This window comes from Suillus fuscotomentosus, assembly GCF_016647785.1.
Source record: "Suillus fuscotomentosus strain FC203 chromosome Unknown F5891scaffold_55, whole genome shotgun sequence".
Classification (NCBI taxonomy): domain Eukaryota; kingdom Fungi; phylum Basidiomycota; class Agaricomycetes; order Boletales; family Suillaceae; genus Suillus; species Suillus fuscotomentosus.
The window spans coordinates 16,242-36,707 of record NW_024539567.1 but is presented as its reverse complement, the minus strand read 5'-3'; the positions used below and the strand labels follow the sequence as shown (position 1 = coordinate 36,707).

General features: G+C 47.1%; 4 protein-coding genes across 4 annotated transcripts; 3 read left to right on the top strand and 1 right to left on the bottom strand.

Annotated features, from left to right (window-relative positions):
• Window positions 1-4,667: 4,667 nt before the first annotated feature.
• On the bottom strand, window positions 4,668-5,328 carry F5891DRAFT_592513 (uncharacterized protein). The gene is made up of 4 exons (XM_041372389.1): window positions 5,318-5,328; window positions 4,985-5,264; window positions 4,763-4,920; window positions 4,668-4,709 (listed from the first exon to the last, which is right to left on the bottom strand). Exons 2-3 carry the CDS (start codon window positions 5,127-5,129, stop codon window positions 4,814-4,816), a joined length of 252 nt encoding a protein of 83 aa, XP_041221990.1. The 5' UTR covers window positions 5,130-5,264; window positions 5,318-5,328; the 3' UTR covers window positions 4,668-4,709; window positions 4,763-4,813.
• A 4,824-nt stretch (window positions 5,329-10,152) lies between these two features.
• F5891DRAFT_1053697 (uncharacterized protein) lies at window positions 10,153-11,021 on the top strand (the record flags this gene model as incomplete). The annotated part of the gene is made up of 4 exons (XM_041362585.1): window positions 10,153-10,243; window positions 10,275-10,400; window positions 10,600-10,834; window positions 10,895-11,021. Coding segments are annotated over 3 exons (309 nt in total), but the record flags the coding sequence as incomplete, so codon positions are not given.
• Window positions 11,022-11,850: 829 nt separating this feature from the next.
• On the top strand, window positions 11,851-13,141 carry F5891DRAFT_1053693 (uncharacterized protein). Its single transcript, XM_041362584.1, has 3 exons — window positions 11,851-12,173; window positions 12,228-12,385; window positions 12,444-13,141. Exons 1-3 carry the CDS (start codon window positions 11,943-11,945, stop codon window positions 13,009-13,011), a joined length of 957 nt encoding a protein of 318 aa, XP_041221988.1. The 5' UTR covers window positions 11,851-11,942; the 3' UTR covers window positions 13,012-13,141.
• A 1,022-nt stretch (window positions 13,142-14,163) lies between these two features.
• F5891DRAFT_1053691 (uncharacterized protein) lies at window positions 14,164-14,637 on the top strand. The gene is made up of 2 exons (XM_041362583.1): window positions 14,164-14,448; window positions 14,506-14,637. The coding sequence occupies exon 1, from the start codon at window positions 14,189-14,191 to the stop codon at window positions 14,369-14,371; it is 183 nt and encodes a 60-aa protein (XP_041221987.1). The 5' UTR covers window positions 14,164-14,188; the 3' UTR covers window positions 14,372-14,448; window positions 14,506-14,637.
• The last annotated feature ends 5,829 nt before the right edge of the window (window positions 14,638-20,466 follow it).

Genomic DNA, 20,466 nt, shown 5'->3' with positions numbered 1-20,466 from the left:
CCGAGTCGTATCATCCAACAAGGTTGGTAACGGAAAGTGGTACAGGACGCGGGTGCAAGTATCGACACGCTGTTGCGAACGCTCTCCATGACATTAATGGCGTGCATGATACATCCTCCGTCTGCTGCCTTAGAAGTCGTGCCTTTAAACGACAGTATCTGAGCGCCACCAGCATGGAATAAGACGTGGCCCACGCAGTCCGTACTCAAGATCGTTGCACAGGATATCGGGGCCGCTGATGTATGGGATAACCCAGCCACCACTTCTCAATGGTCTCCTTGCAAGGAGGACCACTCGAGCTCACCCCAGAAGCTATCGTTAGAGCTTGCTTGCTCCACTTTACGTCGACTTAGGTGCTTTTGACGAGGGTGGTTTCTAAGAACTCATAAGACTGAGATTCGAGTAGTCCGAGGGGGCGAGGAAGTTTCGTATGGACAGGTCAGCAGATGGAGGCGAACAAGTAGTAAATTCGTAATTCAAATTCAATCGGCAAGCTGCGAGAGTCCTTCAACAACTCGCATTGGTTCAAGTTGCATCAGATACTGCTATGATCTTGATCATGTTTGGTGCGCGAATGCAAACACTTGACAGTATTATTCATTCATTGTGAGCCTTGATTCATCGCCGTGCTTTGGTGTTGCCACAGGTAAGTCGGCGCCCGCCCGCCGATGTCACTGATCTGCGTCAACACTGGATGGACCTATACTAGAATCCCGGAGTCCAGACAGCGACTGCAACAGCCGAGCTTCTCGAACGACAGAATATCAACATCAAAACCCACGGGAAACACCTAACAATATCTGTACATTTGAAGCGCTCAGAGAACCACAAAAAGGGCGGATATACGGTACAGCAACATTCTTATGGAAAGTCTTCTAGGTCATCATTGGTGATTGCATCATCCAGGCTGAATATTTTCATGCGAAGATAGAGGACGCGATGGTTACCGTGCGCTTCATCGCGTGAAGATGTGGTGCTATCTGCATGTTGCGACATCTGACTGTTTTGGATTTGTATCTTTGGCACTCTGTGAAGGTGGAATAAGTATTCTAAAGCGACGGTGTGTCTGTACGATGGCTATGCATGTGCAAGCATCCGACTACGATGCGACTTTCGTAGCCTGCCCATGAACTTGCTGAGCATGATGAAGGTCAGACAATGGTGTTCTTGGTTTATCTGATGGATCTCGCTTTCAGCTCGCGACCTTTACCGGCTCCTGCTGAAGTCGGCACTGCAAACATCACTGAAATACAATGGCCACTGACCGAGGCTGTACAATCAGAAATCGGGCTTTGTTACCTGTTGCAGGCTTCTCGTCTCCCATGTGCGATTTCTCTTTCGACCGAGTATGTACGGCGTCTTACATTTAACAGGTATCAATCACACAGCATGAGCCATGATGTATCTGCCAGTGCAATGCATCACTGTCGCATCAAGTGCACCATCGAATCCACCGAATAAAGTGCGCTGTTGTTGTTTTCTGACTTTTGCTATACTACAGAATGCGACCTTGTTACAGAAAGAAATCAGGGGAGCCTACAGCAAGTCTCGAGCTTGGCCAGCGGAGGTAAGAGAACACAGATGCTCATTGCGATCACATCATCGTTAGATCGATGGCCACATGGTTTCATACTGGAAAATGGCATTGGAAATAAGTTTGCGATATCACTAACCACAGAAATTTTTCTGGTGTCCGAGTAGTCGCGTGCGCAATACCGGTTTGTAAATCAAATTCTACTTTGATCATCTAGGGCTTATTTTTGTCTGATTTCGAACCGTTTCACTTGATCAAGGGTCTGGAGGCAGGATCAAATATACATCTCCATCATACTGATTTTGGAGATAGAAATGCTGAACGGTGGTATATCTAACACGAACGCTGTCGTTATACACTAACCTTCCCCACTCGCTCATACCAATCCCTCGAACATGACATACATCTCAAACGATCCCAGTTACTGGCCATATATCAGTGAAACTATTTTTATAAATTATTGGATAGGTTCGTCGCATTAAGATGTCTAGATCCAACGTTGACTTGCGTTTTTGCAGTTGCTGCTGGCATCGTGGTGGCATATGATTGGGGTGAGCAGGACAGTGTTCGAAAGTCGCTGATATTCTCATGGTATTTCCAGTCCTAACACTTGGACAAGAGGTACGTCGATGATGTTATCGGAGCAGCCATCTCACTGAGAATGGTATCTTAGGTTGAACTCATCTGGGTGAGTGACAAGAGTCCCGTATCAGAAGAAAACAAGAGCATGCACTGAATTCATGACAGAGACAACGTTGGTCTCCTATGACCGTGCTGTATTTGATTGTTCGTACTCATGTTGTGCTTTCGTGTGGTGGGCAACTTGTGCTGACTTCAAAATATTCTAGATACGCTATATTGGAATACCATATTCTGTGTATGTGTCAAGATCAACAACTTTGCACGGTGCTAATAACTCATCTCTGACAACTAGTGCCAGTGTTCTGGGTATGTCTCATAAGCGCTGTATTTCATTTTTCTGACCGGCGAGACACAGAAACTACTCCATCGGTATCGCTGACAGACGCAGTAAGTATCCTGCAACCATCTCATTGCCATCTAATCAATACACTCATATGTAGGGGTGAGTGAGATTCCAAGCATTGAACTTGGCTCAACATAATGACTCAATAGGTGTAAGTCGGAATTTTTGATACTAATGCGAGGGTGTTCACTAATTGGGAGTCTTTAGGCACTACGGCGTTCTACGTAGTAAATGTGACAAATGTGGCCTTGACTGCCACGTTGGGTGGTAAGTGACCCAGGTGCAATACCTCTGTGATATGGACCTGACTGACATGATGCAAGTCGTCATGATTGCTCGGTTGTACGCTATGTATCAAGGGTCTAGAGCGATGCTTATGTTCCTTGTTATTATCTTCCTGGCTGTAAACATCGCCTGCGGAGTAATCGTGGCAATGGCACTGAACGTTGATGTAGCAGGTAAGCTTTACTTGTTAACTTGAAGAACACGGTTTATTGGACAAACACCAGAGGAGACGATACTCTCTGGTATACATATGTGCGGCCTTGACTATGAAGGGGACGAGCAGCTTCTCGCTTCGATCATTTGGATACTCACCACTGTTTGGGAGGTCCTCACATTATGTCTTTCAGTTTGGATTGCTGTGAAACACTTCCGTGAGCTGCGACGACTCGGCCCATCGACAGGATCGACCATCGGGGACTGTTTCAGAGTGCTGATACAATCTCACGTTCTTTATTTTGCAAGGTGAGCTTGTAATGTGAATGCGGTTATATTTTTCTGCTCAAGTTTCGCACATGTTAGCTTTGTTGGTGTCTCTTGCCTCGCGCTTGTCGATCTCTCTCCAGAAATCTTGGTGCGCTGACCTGTCACCAACATCTGCGTGTAACCACTGCTCATCATTTCTGTAGACTTCGAGTTCAATTGGAGCTCTAATACTCTTTGGTGCTGAACAAATTTTATCGGTCGTGCAGATGTTTGTGCTGGGACCACGCCTCATCCTTAGCGTTCGAGAATACAACGCGAAACTCGTGGCATCCTCCGACGCAGAAACTAGCATGAATTCTATTGTTTTCCAAGAGCATGTACATGTATCAACTAGCAGTACAGTGTAGGGAAATGCTTGCCGAGTGGTCTGCAGGGAGGAGAAATTTGGTGGAGGATCCGTCGTGGTATTTATTCAACATATTGTGTTTCGAAATGTATTTGAAAGGTCTGGGCAAAGCTATTTATTGTTGTGTCACTACTGGAACGAAGCACCCACGCTTGAGCTATGTGGCAAGGTGAAATTGTCCGGAACGACTAGCAACCAAACTGGTCCTTGATGACTGATGAACAAGAATCAGTCTGGACAGCTGATTCTGCGCGTTGGTGTTCCAATGTCTGGATATATATATACTGCGAATTGTGAAGCCAGATAGCTGATAACCCGGCGGTGCTCAGCTCTAAGATGTGATTTCCTCCATGCGATGGACCACGGAGAATGAAATGAATGGATCACGTAGTAGACTCGCGGCTCGACTGTACGTCTCTCTCGCGAATGAGCCTGACAAGGATATGGGGTCTGCTGAGTGATGAGTGGAGAATAAGGAAATCGGAGGCGTACCTATCAAACTACTGACGAGGCATCGACTGCGATATTCTATCGGAACCCTCGCTAAGCACGACCATCAGAATAAAGCACCGAACGAGATACAGGCGTGGATCACAGTCTTAGGGCAAGCAAATGATCACTTGAAAGAAGTATCTGATAGAATGTGGGAACGGGGAAATTCGAAGATATTCTGCAGGAACGTTGAAGGGTACCGTGATGTCTCGTACGTGAGCTGTTGCGACGACTAATAGAGAAAACGACTTATGGGTGCTGGTGACCGGTGATATTTTATATATCGCATGAATCAACGCAGGATGAGAATAAAGTTCCGGAGAGCGGCCATCCCAAGTACTGTCGATGGAGATGCGAGAGTATGTCACGAATGTGTGTGGCAAGAACACCATACGTAGTGAGTGGTGAGAAGAGAAGAAATTCGGGGCTTCAAGGCAGAAGGCACAAGCGCACCTGCAAAAGTATCAGTGAGACGCCGATCATGAAATTTTAGGACCCTGGTATACATACTTTGATCAGAGTTACACCGGTCACAATCATGTGTCAGATGTGCATTAGGACTCTTGCAACGATCTGTTTCAATCCTGCCAAATAGCATGACTGTCATGGTAACGCACCGAGCGAGATGCATACATACAATACACCCGCTGATATTAATCAGAGTCACCCTAGTACGAAGAGATAACCATCAGACAGTATTCAATTCACTTCGAGAGGTCGTTATCTGCTCGCCCAGGTAGTACATAAGCGGCATGTCTGGATCTGAGCTTGACAGTTGATAGGCTACGTTCCACACTTGCGAAAATTACCGTCTGTCAGCTATTTGAACACAAAGACTGACAGCAGAAGATGAGCGCACGATCTATGGAAGCTCGAATGGCTTGCGACGCAATGGCTCTGTCGCATCTATTATCCGTCTGAGCCGTTCGGGTGGGGCGCGATGCGACTATTCCATGGACCAAGGAAAGTAGAAGTAGCGTGTCCGAGCTCAGACGACTGATCATCCGAGAATTTGACACATTTATGAATGCCCTGGATTACCATATATCCGAGCACGAAGCAAGAAGAACAAAAAGAACCAAGAACTGGCAGTGATTGCAGAATCGTGCGTTGGGCATATACGGCCTGTCGAACTCTTACTAGTAGCATGTCCGTTAGTGTAGATTGTCGAATGAGGCTATGATATACGTACATCAATACAATTCGTGGTGAAGTTGGAGTAGCGTGTCGAAGCCCAGGCAGCTGATAAAGAAGATATCACGAAGGCAACTGATCATTTGAATGAGCCCAAATAATCCATAAAAGCCAGATGGCCGATGACACCATGACATTGAAGCGGTTATCACAGCATGGCCTCATCAGTCACCTGGACGAACAGACAGAGAGTGAAGGGCTGGAAAAAGAAAAGGGAAAGTAGTAGCGTGTCTGTGACAAGGAAGTTGATAGAAGAAGAAAAAACTCACTATGATGTATCCGAGCTCAAAAAAGGGTGGCCTCCAGAAGGGTAGTAGAATGTTTCTGAGCACGAGGAAGAACGTCTCTGGAGGATCTGTCACAGGAGTAACACTTCAGTCTCGTATATATGCTTGAGTGCTATGTAGGCAGACCAAATACGATAGTTGTTCATTCTAGCTTCGATGGCATAGTGCCTGTCCGTCGAGCTTCACGCGGCGCAGGTCAATTCCCAGGATCTCATCTTCCATGAGCGATGCGAGTGAGGCAACAAGAGTGTGTGAGTTCTGGATCCGAACAGCATTGCTTGCAGAAGGTACTGTAAGCACAATTCTATTACAGCAGTTGCTTGGTTCATTTTTTGACTCCGCAAACGCCGAAGGTAGCGCCGCAAGTTGGCCACAAGCTTTGATTAAATTTTAGATAAGCTTCAACGCTGGCCGCGAACACATGGAGACCCGCCTCTTCATGGGAAACACCCAACCATATCTATGCATTTGAAACGCTCGGAGAACCACAAAAAGGGCGGACATACGGTACAGCAACATTTTTATGGCAAGTCTTCTAGGTTATGGCGATTGCATAGTCCAGGCAGAGCATTTCCATGCGAAGATGGAGAATGGAATATCGTGTGAAGATGCGATCCTATCTGCATGTTGCGACATGTGACTACTTCGAATTGTATTGTTGGCACCTCATGAAGGTGGAATAAGCAACGATCAGTGTCTGTACGGTTGCTGTGCATGTACAAGCATCAGACTACCATGCGACTTTCGTAGCCTGTCCATGAAATTGCTGAGCATGATCATCGAAGGTTTGATAATGGCGTTCTTTGCTCATCTGATGGACCTCGCTTTTAGCTCGCAACATTTACCGGCTCTTGCTCAAGTCGCCGCCACTACAAAACATCCCTAAAATACAATGGCCACTGACTAAGGCTGTACAATCAGAAATCAGGCTTTTTGCCTGTTACAGGCTTCTCGTCTCCCATGTGCGATTTCTCTTTCGACCTAGTATGTATGGCGTCTTACATTTAACAGGTATCAGTCACACAGCATGAGTTACGATGTATCCGCCAGTGCAATGAATCACCGTCGCATCAAGTGCGCGATCGGATGATTCGGATCCACCGAATAGAGTGCGCTGTTGTGTTTGTTCTCTGACTTTTGCCATACTACAGAGTGCGACCTTGTTACAGGAAGCAATCAGCTGACAGCAAGTCTAGAGCTTGGCCAGCGAAGCTAGGAGAACACAGATGCTCATCATGATTGCGATCACATCATGGTTAGATCGATGGCCACATGGTTTCATACTGGAAAATGGCATTGGAAATAAGTTTGCGATATCACTAACCACTGGAATTTCTCCGGTGTCCGAGTGTCGCATGCGCAATACTGGTTTGTAAATCAAATTTTACTTTGATTATCTAGGGCTTATTTTTGTCTGATTTCGAACCGTTTCACCTGATCAAGGGTCTTGAGGCAGGATCAAATATACATCTCCATTATACTCATTTTGGAGATGGAAACGCTGAACGGTGGTATATCTAGCACGAACGCTGTCGTTATACACTAACCTTCCCCACTCACTCATACCCATCACTCGAACATGACCTACGTCTCAAATGATCCAAGTTACTGGCCATATATCAGTGCATCTATTTTTTATAATTATTGGATGGGTCCGTCGCATTAAGATGTCTAGATCCAACGTTGACTTGCGTTTTTGCAGTTGCTGCTGGCATCGTGGTGGCATATGATTGGGGTGAGCAGGACAGTGTTCGAAAGTCGCTGATATTCTCATGGTATTTCCAGTCTTAACAGTCGGACAAGAGGTACGTCGACGTTATCGCCGCCGCAGCCATCTCACTGAGAATGGTGTCTTAGATTGAACTCATCTGGGTGAGTGACAAGAGTCCCGTATCAGAAGAAAACAAGAGCATGCACTGAATTTATGACAGAGACAACGTTGGTCTCTGATGACCGTGCTGTATTTGATTGTTCGTACTCATGTGCTTTAGTGTGGTGGGCAACTTGTGCTGACTTCAAAATGTTCTAGATACGCTATATTGGAATACCATATTCTGTGTATGTGTCAAGATCAACAACTTTGCACTGTGCTAATAGCCCATCTCTTACAACTAGCTTCAACATTCTGCGTATGTCTCATATGCGCCGTATTTCATTTTCCTGACCGGCGAGACACAGATTCTATGCCATCGGTATCGCTGACAGATGCAGTAAGTATTCTGCAACCATCTCATTGCCATCCAACCAATACGCTCATATGTAGGGGTGAGTGAGATTCCAAGCATTGAACTTGACTCAACATAATGACTCAATAGGTGTAAGTCGGAATCTTTGGTACTAATGCGAGGGTGTTCACTAATTGGGAGTCTTTAGGCGCTATGACGTTCTACGTAGGCAATGCGACAAATGTGGCCTTGAGTGCCATGTTGGGCGGTAAGTGACCCAGGTGCAATACCTCTGTGATATGGACCTGACTGACACATGATGCAAGTCATCATGATTGCTCGGTTGCATGCCATGTATCAAGGGTCTAGAGCAATGCTTATGTTCCTTGTTATTATCTTCCTGGCTGTAAACATTGCCTGCGGAGTAATCGCGGCAATAGCACTCAACGATGGTGTAGCAGGTAAGCTTTACTTGTTGATTTGAAGAACACGGCTCATTGGACAAACACCAGCGGAGTTGATACTCTCTGGTATACATATGTGCTACTATGAATATGGAGGGGACGAGGGGCTTTTGTCTTCGATCATTTGGATACTCAACACTGTTTGGGAGGTCCTCGCACTGTGCCTTTCAGTTTGGATTGCCGTGAAACACTTCCGTGAGCTGCGACGACTCGGCCCATCGACAGGATCGGCCATCGGGGACTGTTTCAGAGTGCTGGTACAATCTCACGTTCTTTATTTTGCAAGGTGAGCTTGCAATGTGAACGCGGTTATATTTTTCTGCTCAAGTTTCGCACATGTTAGCTTTGTTGGTGTCTCTTGCCTCCAGCTTGTTGATCTCTCTCCAGAAATCGCGGTGCGTTGACCTGTCACCAACATCTGCGTGTAACCACTGCTAATCAGTTCTATAGAATTCGACTTCTAATGGAGCTCAGATACTCTTTGGTACTCTTGAAATTTTATTGGTCGTGCAGATGTTTGTGCTGGGACCACGCCTTATTCTTAGCGTTCGACGATATCATGCCAAACTCGTGGCATCCTCCGACGCAGAAACTAGCATGAATTCTATTGTTTTCCAGGAGCATGTACATGTATCAACTAGCAGTACTGTGTAGGGAAATGCTTTCCGAGGGGTCTGCAGGGAGGAGAAATTTGGTCAAGGATCCGTCGTGGTATTTATTTAACATATGGTGTTTCGAATTATATTTAAAAAGTGCAGGCAAACCTATTTCTTGTTGTGTCACTACTGGAACGAAGCACCCGCGTTTGAACTAAGTGGTAAGGTGAAATTGTCCGGAACGACTAGCAACCAAACTGGTCCTTGATGACTGATGTTAAAATACAACGAGAATCAGTAAAAGTGCCTGGACAGCTGATTCTGCGCGTTGGTGTTCCAGTGCACTGTCTGGACATATAGATACTGCGAATCGTGAAGCCAGATAGCTGATAACTCGGCGGTGCTCAGCGCTAAGATGCGATTTCCTCCATGCGATGGGCCACGGTGAATGAAATGAATGGATCACGTAGACTCGTGACTCGACTGTACGTCTCTCTCGCGAATGAGCCTGACAAGGATATGGGGTCTGCTGAGTGATGAGGGGAGAATAAGGAAATCGTAGGCGTACCTATCAAACTACTGATGAGGCATCGACTGCGATATTCTATTGGAACCCTCGCTAAGCACGACCATCAGACTCGGAGTAAAGCACCGAACGAGATACAGACATGGATCACAGTCCTAGGGCAAGCAAATGATCACTTGAAAGAAGTATCTGATAGAATGTGGGAAACGGAGAAATTTGAAGATATTCTGCAGGAGCGTTGAAGGGTACCGTGATTTCTCGTACGTGAGCTGTTGCGACGACTCATAGAGAAAACGACTTATGGGTGCTGGTGACCAGTGATATATTTATATATCGCACGAATCAACGCAGGATGAGAATGAAGTTCCGGAGAGCGGCCATCCCAAGCATTACTATCGATGAGGATGCGAGGTGTATCAATGGAAGCATGGATGATTTGTCGGAGTTTGAAGAGACAAAGTGTAGAAGGACGCTCCATTTGACTCGGAACTGCAACTCACCCCTCACTGCACAAATCACTTTGAAAACATTGCCAACTCACCCGTCTCCACTATGAATTCCACATGAAGTGTTCAAAAAAGTGTTAGCGGTCCCAAGGTGTGATATCAGTCGGCTCAATGACTATTCTATCCACATGTGGTAGTCCAGCAGAGAATGTTCGTCTGATAGGCGCCCATGCTGATATATAAACATAGTTCAGTCCGCTCAGAGGAGATATAAACGGAACGCACTTGAATTTCTCCTCAACTTTCATCCCTCGTGCTCCATCAATTCCCGGCCTCCGTCCTTGCGAAGTTTAAACTGGTTTTTATCTTCGTCAAGTTGCAGGACGTGGACAAGGCTATATTCTCGGAAGCGAACCTTGTAGTATCTCCGAGGTTGATTGGTGCGTCGAGTTTTCATAGGGACGGGCGCAGGTGTTGACTCGGTGACGGTAAGCATCTGCAAGGTGGTCAAGATGGCACTCGACTATGTTAATCGCCATATTCACCTGAGCTTTGATGTTGCCGCGCTCGGCCCAACTGCTGCACCTAACGCGGACAGTAAGCATTTTGATTTTGATTTTGATTCTTATCCTTGATACTCAGTGCTGCATCGGGATGGAGTCAGTCATGTGTTTGCACGCTTTTGATGACGTAGTGTGCGCCGAAATACCTTCTGATGGAAATGTGTTTTGAAGGTCACGATTATTCACCACGTACTGAGTCTGATACTGCTGACACTCACTACACGCGGGCACAGCACGTTGTCTTATGCAGATCGTTTATCCCGTTCCATTGGGACTTGAAATTACAAAGACTTCGGTCTGTTGTAAGAATGTCCACGACGGGTAGACGATGTCTTCCCACGTCGATCTATTCCAAGTGAAATAGAATGTGAAGTTAATAATCAGCACTCACCAAAATCCCGCAGGTGCGTGGTGGCCTTACAGGACATCTGTGAGGCGATCCATGAGACTGGCGTATTTGACTTAACGGTACGTCTATTACTTTCGCTCACATAGTCCCTTGACGTCTGACATGTTCCTCGGACGCAGATAACTTGTGGATGTGGTGAGCATACGCGAGACTGTAACACGAGGTGCTCACTGAAGGACCCATTATTTCGTGAGAGGAGAGAGTGGTTGCATGAGTTTCTAAGGTGTGGAATTCGCATTCAATGTCCTGGTGGAGTGTGCCCGACAACCCTGAGACGCGGCCTTCTATCGGTGGTTGGCCATATACCTACATCGTTAGGTCTGTCGATAACGTCTGGAGCGCATACACGAAGAACATACTCAGCCAAAGGGAGAATACCCTCGATTCAATAATATTTAACGTACCGTGTTCAACGATTATGAATAAATACGCATTTAAACATATCCACAGTCGCGTCGGGGAATATCCGGGTGGCCCGGGTGTTATACTATTGTCGGAATCAAGGTCAGTGGATGCATTGCTTTGCATCTGTGTTGCTTGGCCCGGGATAACAATTTGTTGACCACAACGCAACAAAGGGACGCGTTAAGACTAAGCGCAACGGGTTCATCCGCCAGCAGTGGTTGCTTCAACAGTTAAAATACTGCAACTTGCATTTCTTTCCTCCTGTTCAACATCCATCGCATTTTGCCTTCCGCATCTACCATCTAACTTGTGTACTGTGAGTTACTCTTGTATACGTACTTCACCTTCTGTCGCTCACCTTGTCCTGCCACAGGCTGGAGCATTACGCCATACACACTTCATCTCAACTATTCTAGATAATTAAATATGTACCAGGAACAGATTCAAACGGGCCAAATGCCAGTCCAAGGCCCGCCTCAACATCCTTACCCCCAAATGTACCAGCAGGCTCAAACGGGCCAAATGCCAGTCCCAGTCCCAGGCCCGCCTCAACCTGGGTTTCATCCATACCCCCTAATGATGCCCCGGCCTCCACTTGTGCCCTCGCGGTTCAGGCCTTACCCCCCGGAGGTCTACGTATATTGTTATCAACAATATTTACATGCAACTGGCCAAGTCCCCGGACCGCCAAACCTAGTCCCTCCCCCTCCCCCTCCCCCTCATCCACACCATTTGGGTGGGTATCCCCCTGCCTTCCAGGGTATGGGTGTACCGCCAGCGGCTGCGCCGCTTCAACATCCTTCCGCATCCCCCTCGGCACAACCTTCCCACCACACGCATTTGGAGCAAGGACCGGAGGAACAAGCACCAGTAGCTGACGCTGAGGAGAGCGCTGTCAAGCGCGGAAAGCGCAAGGCGGTGGACTTGGATGACGATGAGGCTCCCCCACGAAAGAAGCAAACGATCCACCCCCTTGTTGACTACCCCGATTTCGTGAGTCCATTTTGTATTTATTTCTAATTATCATGCTGACTATTTTTTCATCAGGAACTGGTACAAAACAACGGCGAGGTCCGTTACAAGTGCTGCCTGTCGCAGTGCGAAAATGTGCCTGCAGTGCCACGCGCTGGCATAGAAGATCATATCAAGTGGAAGAGGCACCCGCAGGTCAGGTCTCGGTCCCCATCCCTAGAGTATGTCGAGGCGTAAGTACTACGAGGCCTTTAAATGTGACTTTGGAGCTGATATATGAATCTTTGCTAGTGTAAATGACGGGGACTTTTCGAGAACAGGCGACTCTTGTTCCAACGACCAGCAAGAGACTTACGGGATATCTCAAGGAACTTGCAAAGGTTTGACTTCGAACCAGCCGTTTAAATTTTTTTCTAACAGTTTCGAAGACACTACCGATTTGACTTCGAGCGAGTCGTTGGAAAAGTCCGACAACGGTCTTGACGAGACTACGGATTCGGGTTGGGACGAGGGGTTCAACGACTTTTTCGACATTGAAGCAGCTTGTGAACCAGTTTCTGGCGAGCAGATCGAAGAGTCTGTCAACAATCCTGAAGAAGCCATCGATTTGGCTTCGGGCTCGCTTGACGATGATCTTTATGGAATTGTCGATTCAGCTTCGGACGAGCAGTTGGACGAGTTTACCGACAGCCTGGAGAAGAGTCTTGAAGAAACTGTCGATTCGGCTTCGGACGAGCAGTTGGAAGAGTCTACCGACAGCCCGGAAAAGAGTGGTGTTCACCCAATGGACAATATGACATCGGAAGAGTTGCTTGAATATTGTATCAACCATCTTGATGAAACTTACAACTTCACCTAGGCTCTGGGTGAGTCATTGTATGATATGTTACATTATTTGTTTTTTTTCTAGGTATTTTGAATCGTTGCAGCTTCACCCTTACTATATATTATGATTATGACATACAACCTATGATGCATGCTAACTACAAGCCGGTCTTGCTGAACTCGTACAAAGTACGTCATGGGGCGAATTCGGAAAGGTATGAGCTAGGCTGTACTCAGTCTGCCTTTGAGGTTTGAGTCAATTAAGATTAAGTTTCTATTCACCACAGTAATATCGATATTACGGTCTTCGATCCCCATGAAATCTTTGAGTGCTTACGCTTGGGATCTCTATTGATGGTTGTGTTTGGCATATGTCTCTGCGTCTCTTCCTGTATGCTGAGTCCAGACAGAGTGGAGTGAGCATCATGATAGTAATTCACTTCGTCATTAATGCTGCTGTTGTACGATTCTGCTGCGGCAGTAACGAGAATTAGATCCACCCTCTTTCGTTTAATTACAAAGGTGCGCTTTGCGGCCGTACTACTAGTGATGCGGCCTTTGAGGTCGAGGGCCCAGGCCCGGGTTTCCCAATTTGGAAACACCCGGCGGCCAGCTTTTTCTGCTGCTCTGACCGACACGACCACTTGAACGGTGTAGGCGACATCGTATGATGGATCAATCTTCCGAGAGGCTACTCCTTCAGCTTAAGAATTAGCATCAGAGCACGCGTACCTAGGTTAGTCAGGATCTGATGCTATTGCGGTAGAATTCAATCTCGCACAGCGGCTGAATTTGTGTTCCGTTCACTTATAGCTAGAATGACAGGCCTAAAGGGCCGTACTCAATATCCTTGGCGTTGACTATCTGGATTTCAGGCCATGCCAGGTCCAATACATCCGACTACGCTGTACATTCTAGTAGGTGAACTCATCACAAATTCAGTTATACGGAATTGAATTCTACCACAACAGGCTCGGACCCTGACCAACCTAGGTCCCGGCACACATATATTAAACATTTACGCTCACTCTGGTTACTGTTATCCCTCAAGTTGTCCAATGATCCAATGCGTGACGCAATGCACGCATCATTTGAAACTCAATTCCGCTGTAGACAATGCCACCTTAGGTACAAAATTACCCACCTTATTTGCCATACGAGCAAAACCTAGAATCCCCTTTGAAAACCCTCGCAGTCAACTTCTCGTTAACATGCTCTTCAAGTGCATAGCTGTCTTTGCTGCAGGGATTCCCCTTGGATTGTGGCTTGCCTTCAAGCAAGACATGCAACTCGCAGGGCTTTGGGGTGGTCTCACTGTTGCTCTACTTTATTCGTCGACTCTTGGCATCTGGCTCTGCATTAAAACGGATTGGATATCCGCTACCTTGGCTTAGACGATCGAACTAGGCCTCCCTCAGAACGGGGACAACTTCTGCCTTGGTCAGGAAGTGACCGCGAGGTTATTCAACCGGTTGGTGGTTTGTTTGCTTCTCAGTATCAGGCATCACTCTGACAACTTCTATCCTAGGAATCCATAGCATCTACCGTTCAGGTTGGCGAATCGATGACTGCGAGAACGGTTCATGCCCCGACCCTGCAGACGGTTTAGGATCTTATCTCTATGCAGGCCCTTGGACACCTGAGAGCCTCCTTATGCTTATGGTTACTACCGGAACTTCACTGTGACCATACCGTCTTACCTTACAAAGGGTCCTGCTATCTTTACACTCACGCACTTTTACCTCATTGGGGTACGAGATATTCAATGTCTATCTTCATTCCTAGTCTGGGGCTGATCTTGTAGGCGGATTGGTACCCGTTCCTCGAATTTCGCCTCGCGACGGTGAACATCGTGTAAACGGTGGACACTGACAAGGCTATATCTCGGAAGTGAACCCTGTGGTGTCTCCGAAGTTGATTGGTGCGTTGAGTTTTTCATAGGGACGGGCGCAGCTGCTGACTCGGTGGTGTAGGCATCTGCAGCGTGGTTTCGGCTACGTTGATCACCTGAGCTTTGATGTTGACGCGCTTGGCCCAGGTGTTGCACGTAATGCGGGAGCACGGTAAGCATTTCGATTTTGATTCGGCGTTGCATTGGGTGGGACGGAGTCAGTCATGCTTTTATGACGTAGTGCGCGCCAAAAATACCTTCTTGGATGAAAGAAGGATGGCCTAGAATAGATGCCGGGCTAGATAAGGTAGCCCAAGCGCGTCCACCCAACTCGTGAAACTCCCTATAACTCATCTTTCGTGGCCTTTTTTTTATAGCTCATCCCATGTCGTTCCTACAATATATAGCTGTTTTGGGATTCAGACGCGAACATTGTCGAGAATTTCCTTGAATGCAAGCGTGTCGAATGTAGACAAGGGAGTTGGACTGAGGTAGAGGCTGGTATTCCAATATTAACATTCAAGTTGAGTCTGCGCGTTCACATTGGCATTCAGGCCAGTTCCAATACTCCTCAACACTGCGCCCTTCGCATTACCATGATCAAAAGTATCGTTCAACTATGGGGCTTATATACTTGCTGACTAGCTTCATATACACACACAGCTGCTTCTCCTCGACCCTCCACATTCTACGCTACCACACTCCCCCCCTCCAAGACCATATCACTCATCCGCAACTACTCCCGTCTACCCATTACCCACATTCGCAGTCACAACATCTTCACCGGCTGCATGAATCTCATCAAACCTCTCGACCTTCTTTCATGCACATGCGCATATTGGCACGAAGCGCCGAGAACTGTAGCTTCTTGAGAAGCTGTACAAGAGTTTCGTGAAGGATAGTGTTCGATGCTTCCCGTGTGGACTGCCTTTAGGGAGACAAGTGAGAGTCCAATAGAAGGGTGTGTCCGCACGGTACGAGTCCCGGAGGATTTACCTCCGGGACACTTTACGTGTTCCTTTTTCCTTTCTTGATCCTTATTATCGACTCCATCTTATATCATCCTCGTGTATCAGTCGCTTCTCTCCGTCTCGGACTTGTCGACCTTTCGTACTGTAACTTAATCTCTTTCTCGTACGCAGTCCACCTCAGCGTTGCTTCACCGTCCGCTGAGACTTACTTCGTGTCTAGCTCCCTTCTCACATAATCCAACTTTGAACCAGACACAATATGGTGCCGTATTTCGTCTGCGTCAAAGTTGTGAGCGTTCACGTCAACCTGTTTTTCATCTCTATCTCATACACTGACTCAAGCAGGCTGGCTTGAGACCCGGAGTATAGGATATTGCCCCTATTCATAGGACACTTAGTTCGCACCTCCTTTGTCTTGCGGTACTACTGACGAGTTTCAAAACTTCCCTCTCACACAGTCGCGTCTCCAGCCACCAACTTTTGACAACCTGCGGCAGGGTACCAGTCGCTGTTATCGATGCATAGACTTGCTCATGCCGCTGTTCTCTTTCACACTTCTCCCTGGTATCTATCTAACTTACCGTCTTGGCCTCGACTGCGCGCTGGATACCTTGTGATTTGTTGGGGTGATGGAACAAACACATCGTAGCCGCTCACCGTAAATGACGACGGCAGGACAATCTACCAATTGGATGCATCGACGCTGGAGACCGTCAGAGCTCCCTTCGAAGGGCACACCGAACTTATCACAGGCCTAGCACTTTATGCATTTGACCATGCTCTCCCTGTTAGCGTTTCGACAACACCATCAAGATCTGGGATTACGAGTCACACCAACTTCTTGCTTCCTTCAACGTTCAGAGACCTAGCGCCCTTGTCGTCTCACCCAACTCACGCCATGGCTAGCTTACACGACAAACACCAAAGATGATTACAAGATCTGCATCTGTGATACTCCACCCGACGTCCTTGCTCATGCCAGTGTATGTATTCCCCGCAAACATCTATTGTTCGTATGCTGACATTCTCTTACAAACATGTACATCAAACTTGTCACCAGCATAGCACTTTCATTTGACCATGCTCGTCTTGCTAGCGCTTCCTTTGACAACACCATCAAGCTCTGGGATTGCGAGTCCCGCCAACTCCTCGCTTCCTTCGATGTTCAGAATCCTTTTATCCTTGTTCTCTCACCCGACTCACACCAACTAGCTTATGCGACAAACGCTCACACCAAAGACGATTACAAGATCTACATCTGCGATATCCCACCCGACGATGTCCTTTCTGACGCCAGTGTATGCATTCTCCACAAACCTATCATGATACTATCCATGTGCCAACATTCTCTTACAGACAAGTGCACGCGAAAAGTCACCAGGCAGTCATCTACTGAATGTGCGTTTCTCATCTTTTACTTTTTTCGTTACTCATTTAGCATCATTGCAGTCTGATGCAACTCGTCCTCCTCCTGTTGGGCACCGCAGACCACCGATATTTGCAACACCTATGTCAGGGAGGCCTCCAACTACAATGAACCCAAAGCAACCCATTTTCCTTCGCCTCCACAAACTTCTTCGCTTCTCTCCTCGCATACGCGCAACACGGCTAGATCGAAAGGATCAACCTAGTGATACCTTGGATGTCTGTCTTTCTATCTTGTTTATGTCACAGTTCACTCAACACTCGTGTTGCAGTTCCCTGCTACATCGCCCTTGCCTCCCAATTCCCTTCATAGAGACAGCTCTCCGTCGACTACCTCACCTGGTGGCAGGGCCGTTTTCAATCCCATTCTGTCGTTATCAGACAATGGGAAGAAAAAGGCGCGTGAACCCGAACGAAAAACTGCGCAAGTTGTTGATGTTCCTCTCGGACAAGCTACCTACGTTTGTTTTCTACAATTCTGTTGGATTCGTGAGTTTGACCACTTCATTCGCTAGGCTGATGTTGTTGGTGTGGATGACGGAGAACGACCATTTGTTCTCTTCTTTTGCCTCAGTTGGTTCCAGAAAAGAGAGAAGAAGGTACAACCACGGTCAGTCTATGATGACGAACTCGAGGACGAGAATGTTCTTGATGCGGTTGCCTTGCCTCCTCCCGGGTAAAGTCAATCAATTCGTTCACAATTCATTCACTAACGCAGTATTTTAGCATTCAGCACGGAGAAGTTGATTTGAGAACGATAGTCAGTCGGTCACAGCCTGAAGCAGGAGTGTCTGGCCTTGCGGTTACTTGACCACTTAATATTGTCACATTTTCCTTTGACGGGCAGGTGATTCAATGTAGATATTCCAACTTCGGACCAGAAGGTTGAAAAAAGGCTGAAGCCTATCTATACCTGACATGCGCTCCCAGAATGGCATTTCATATTCTCTGATCCCATTTAAGAATAGAAGAGTGTGTCCGCACGGTACGAGTCCCGGAGCATTAACCTCCGAGACACTTTACGTGTTCCTTGTTCCTTTCTTGATCCTTATCGACTCTTAGCATCCTCGTGTATCGGTCGCTTCTCCCCGTCTCGGACTTGTACTTAATCTCTTCCTTGTACGCAGTCCACCTCAGTGTTGCTTCACCGTCCGCTGAGACTTACTTCGTGTCTAGCTCTCACCTCTGGTACTCTTTTCGCGTGCTCTATACTTACAGCCCATACTTCTCCGAGTAACTTGTTTCGTTGGTGGAGTGTTTAGGGAGCTAGCATCTTTTGTAAATCATCGTTGGACCTCAGACACCAATTCTACCTCGTCAGTGTTTTTCGCTGTTACTGATTGTATGATCGCGTCTAATTAAGAGATGAGTTGAGGTTTTGCGATGCTATACTGACTATGGTTGTTGTCAGGGCGCTCTTATTCAACATCTCTTGAGAGCGCTGTACTTCAGATGCAAGGGCTCCCTTTGCAGCCCAACGCGCAAGTCGACCCCAGAGTCAGAGACTAGGTCCAATCTCTGATCCAAATTCCCGGATAACCTTCGCCGTCGACCAGAATTAGCTTGTATGATGAGTAAATTCTCTGTGCCGTCTCACTGCGCTCGCCCATCTCTGATTTGTTTCTGTGTAAAATGAAAATGAATCAGTAGTTGCGTTCTCTCGAGGAGACTTGAAGGGCTGCCGATATCGACGAACACTGCGTGTATTTTGATTGGTTGATATGTGCAATGCCCTTAGATGCCACAACGCATAGTCAAGGCCAGTTCATGTAGTCTCACTCGCGCAAGCTGACTGATAGTATTCCTGCAGAGTGTCCTATCAGTACCAGCGCTGTTGTCACAACCTCACTGATCGTATGCCTCTAGCATGCTACCCTCGTTGTATGTGAGGCTTCGCAGCAGTGGTCCTGGAGAGCGGGTCTCAGGTGGCGGTCATAACATGATAAGTCTTGCATCGTTCTGGCCCTTCTAAATTCTGGGTATGGATACTCACGTGTTGATCTCAGCGCCAGAGACATTCAGAGACCGGAACATTCACAGGTGATCAGAGCGTGCAATATGGTCGACATTTTGTGGTTGGTAGATTATCAGGGAAGTTGGATGAGCGTGTATTTGAGAACATATATTATTGAGGAAAGGTGATCTCCGTGTTGTCCCACAGTATCAATAACAACTGTTCAAGCTTGCAAGCGTCGGCTGGCGTCCAAAGCGAAACTGTGATGAAGAGCGAGCAAATAAGAAAGTCGAATGCTAAAATTGGATACCATAGCATATACAACGTTTTGGGGCTTTCCAGATACGCCAAGACTTAGAAAGCACAGGTGGGAATAAACAACGAATTGATATCCTCTAGCACAGAAACTGAGTACTGAATATCGAATCGAAGAATAAATAGCACATCTTACAGATAATGACTTCACCCACGTTATAAGATTCTTCCCTCTTTATCATTTCTGTCCACCAACGAAGACCTTGGCTACAAAATCGGTTTGCTCGCATGGCTTCTACAACAACAAAGGCGGCCGCCATGAAATCGATTCTGACACCGTCGGTCACTTTCGAAGGTCATGGAGAGTCGATTCGATCCATATCCTACTTTCCAGATGGCGAGCGAATGATCAGCGGATCCGAGGATAAAACCGTTCGGCAATGGGATCTGAAGGCGGGTAAAGAGATTGAGAGAGCGCGGAGTGTTTGCGAAGGGGATGTATGGGCAGTGGCAGTATCGGGAGATGATCGATGGGTTGTCACTGCTGGTGGAGATTGGAATAGTGTGGAGCTGAAAGTCTGTGAGGTCGAAACTGGGATTGTGAAAAAATTTGAAGGACACTCGAGTCAGATCACCTGTGTTGATATCTCTGCGGACAACACGCTGCTGGCGACCGGGGCTAAAGATTTCACAGTGAGAATATGGAACTTGGACACTGGCAAACTCGTAGCCGGTCCATTCGAAAGCGTCGCTTGGGTGAGCGCAGTTCGATTCTCGCAAGACTCAAAGAAGCTCGCAGTCAGGTTGGATAGGGGAACAGGCCTTGAGGTCTGGAATGTTCAAAAACAAAAGTTGGATGTGAGGATAGGGAAGTTGATTGGAGTCGGAGTCCTACCTGTGCCAGTGTTCTGGACAAACAAAAACAAAAACATCTTGACCGCATTCACCTTTACGGTTGACGTCGCCTGGACGATCTATGAATTCGATGCGTCG

Excerpts from the sequence above, each read along its gene's own strand:
- F5891DRAFT_592513 (XM_041372389.1), bottom strand. The coding sequence starts at position 5,129 with ATGATCAGTCGTCTGAGCTCGGACACGCTACTTCTACTTTCCTTGGTC. Across the intron at positions 4,921-4,984 it reads CATTCGAGCTTCCATAGATC|TGTGGAACGTAGCCTATCAA; the intron begins GTGCGCTCATCT and ends AATTTTCGCAAG.
- F5891DRAFT_1053693 (XM_041362584.1), top strand. The coding sequence starts at position 11,943 with ATGGGTGTACCGCCAGCGGCTGCGCCGCTTCAACATCCTTCCGCATCC. Across the intron at positions 12,174-12,227 it reads TTGTTGACTACCCCGATTTC|GAACTGGTACAAAACAACGG; the intron begins GTGAGTCCATTT and ends TTTTTTCATCAG. Across the intron at positions 12,386-12,443 it reads TCCCTAGAGTATGTCGAGGC|TGTAAATGACGGGGACTTTT; the intron begins GTAAGTACTACG and ends AATCTTTGCTAG.
- F5891DRAFT_1053691 (XM_041362583.1), top strand. The coding sequence starts at position 14,189 with ATGCTCTTCAAGTGCATAGCTGTCTTTGCTGCAGGGATTCCCCTTGGA.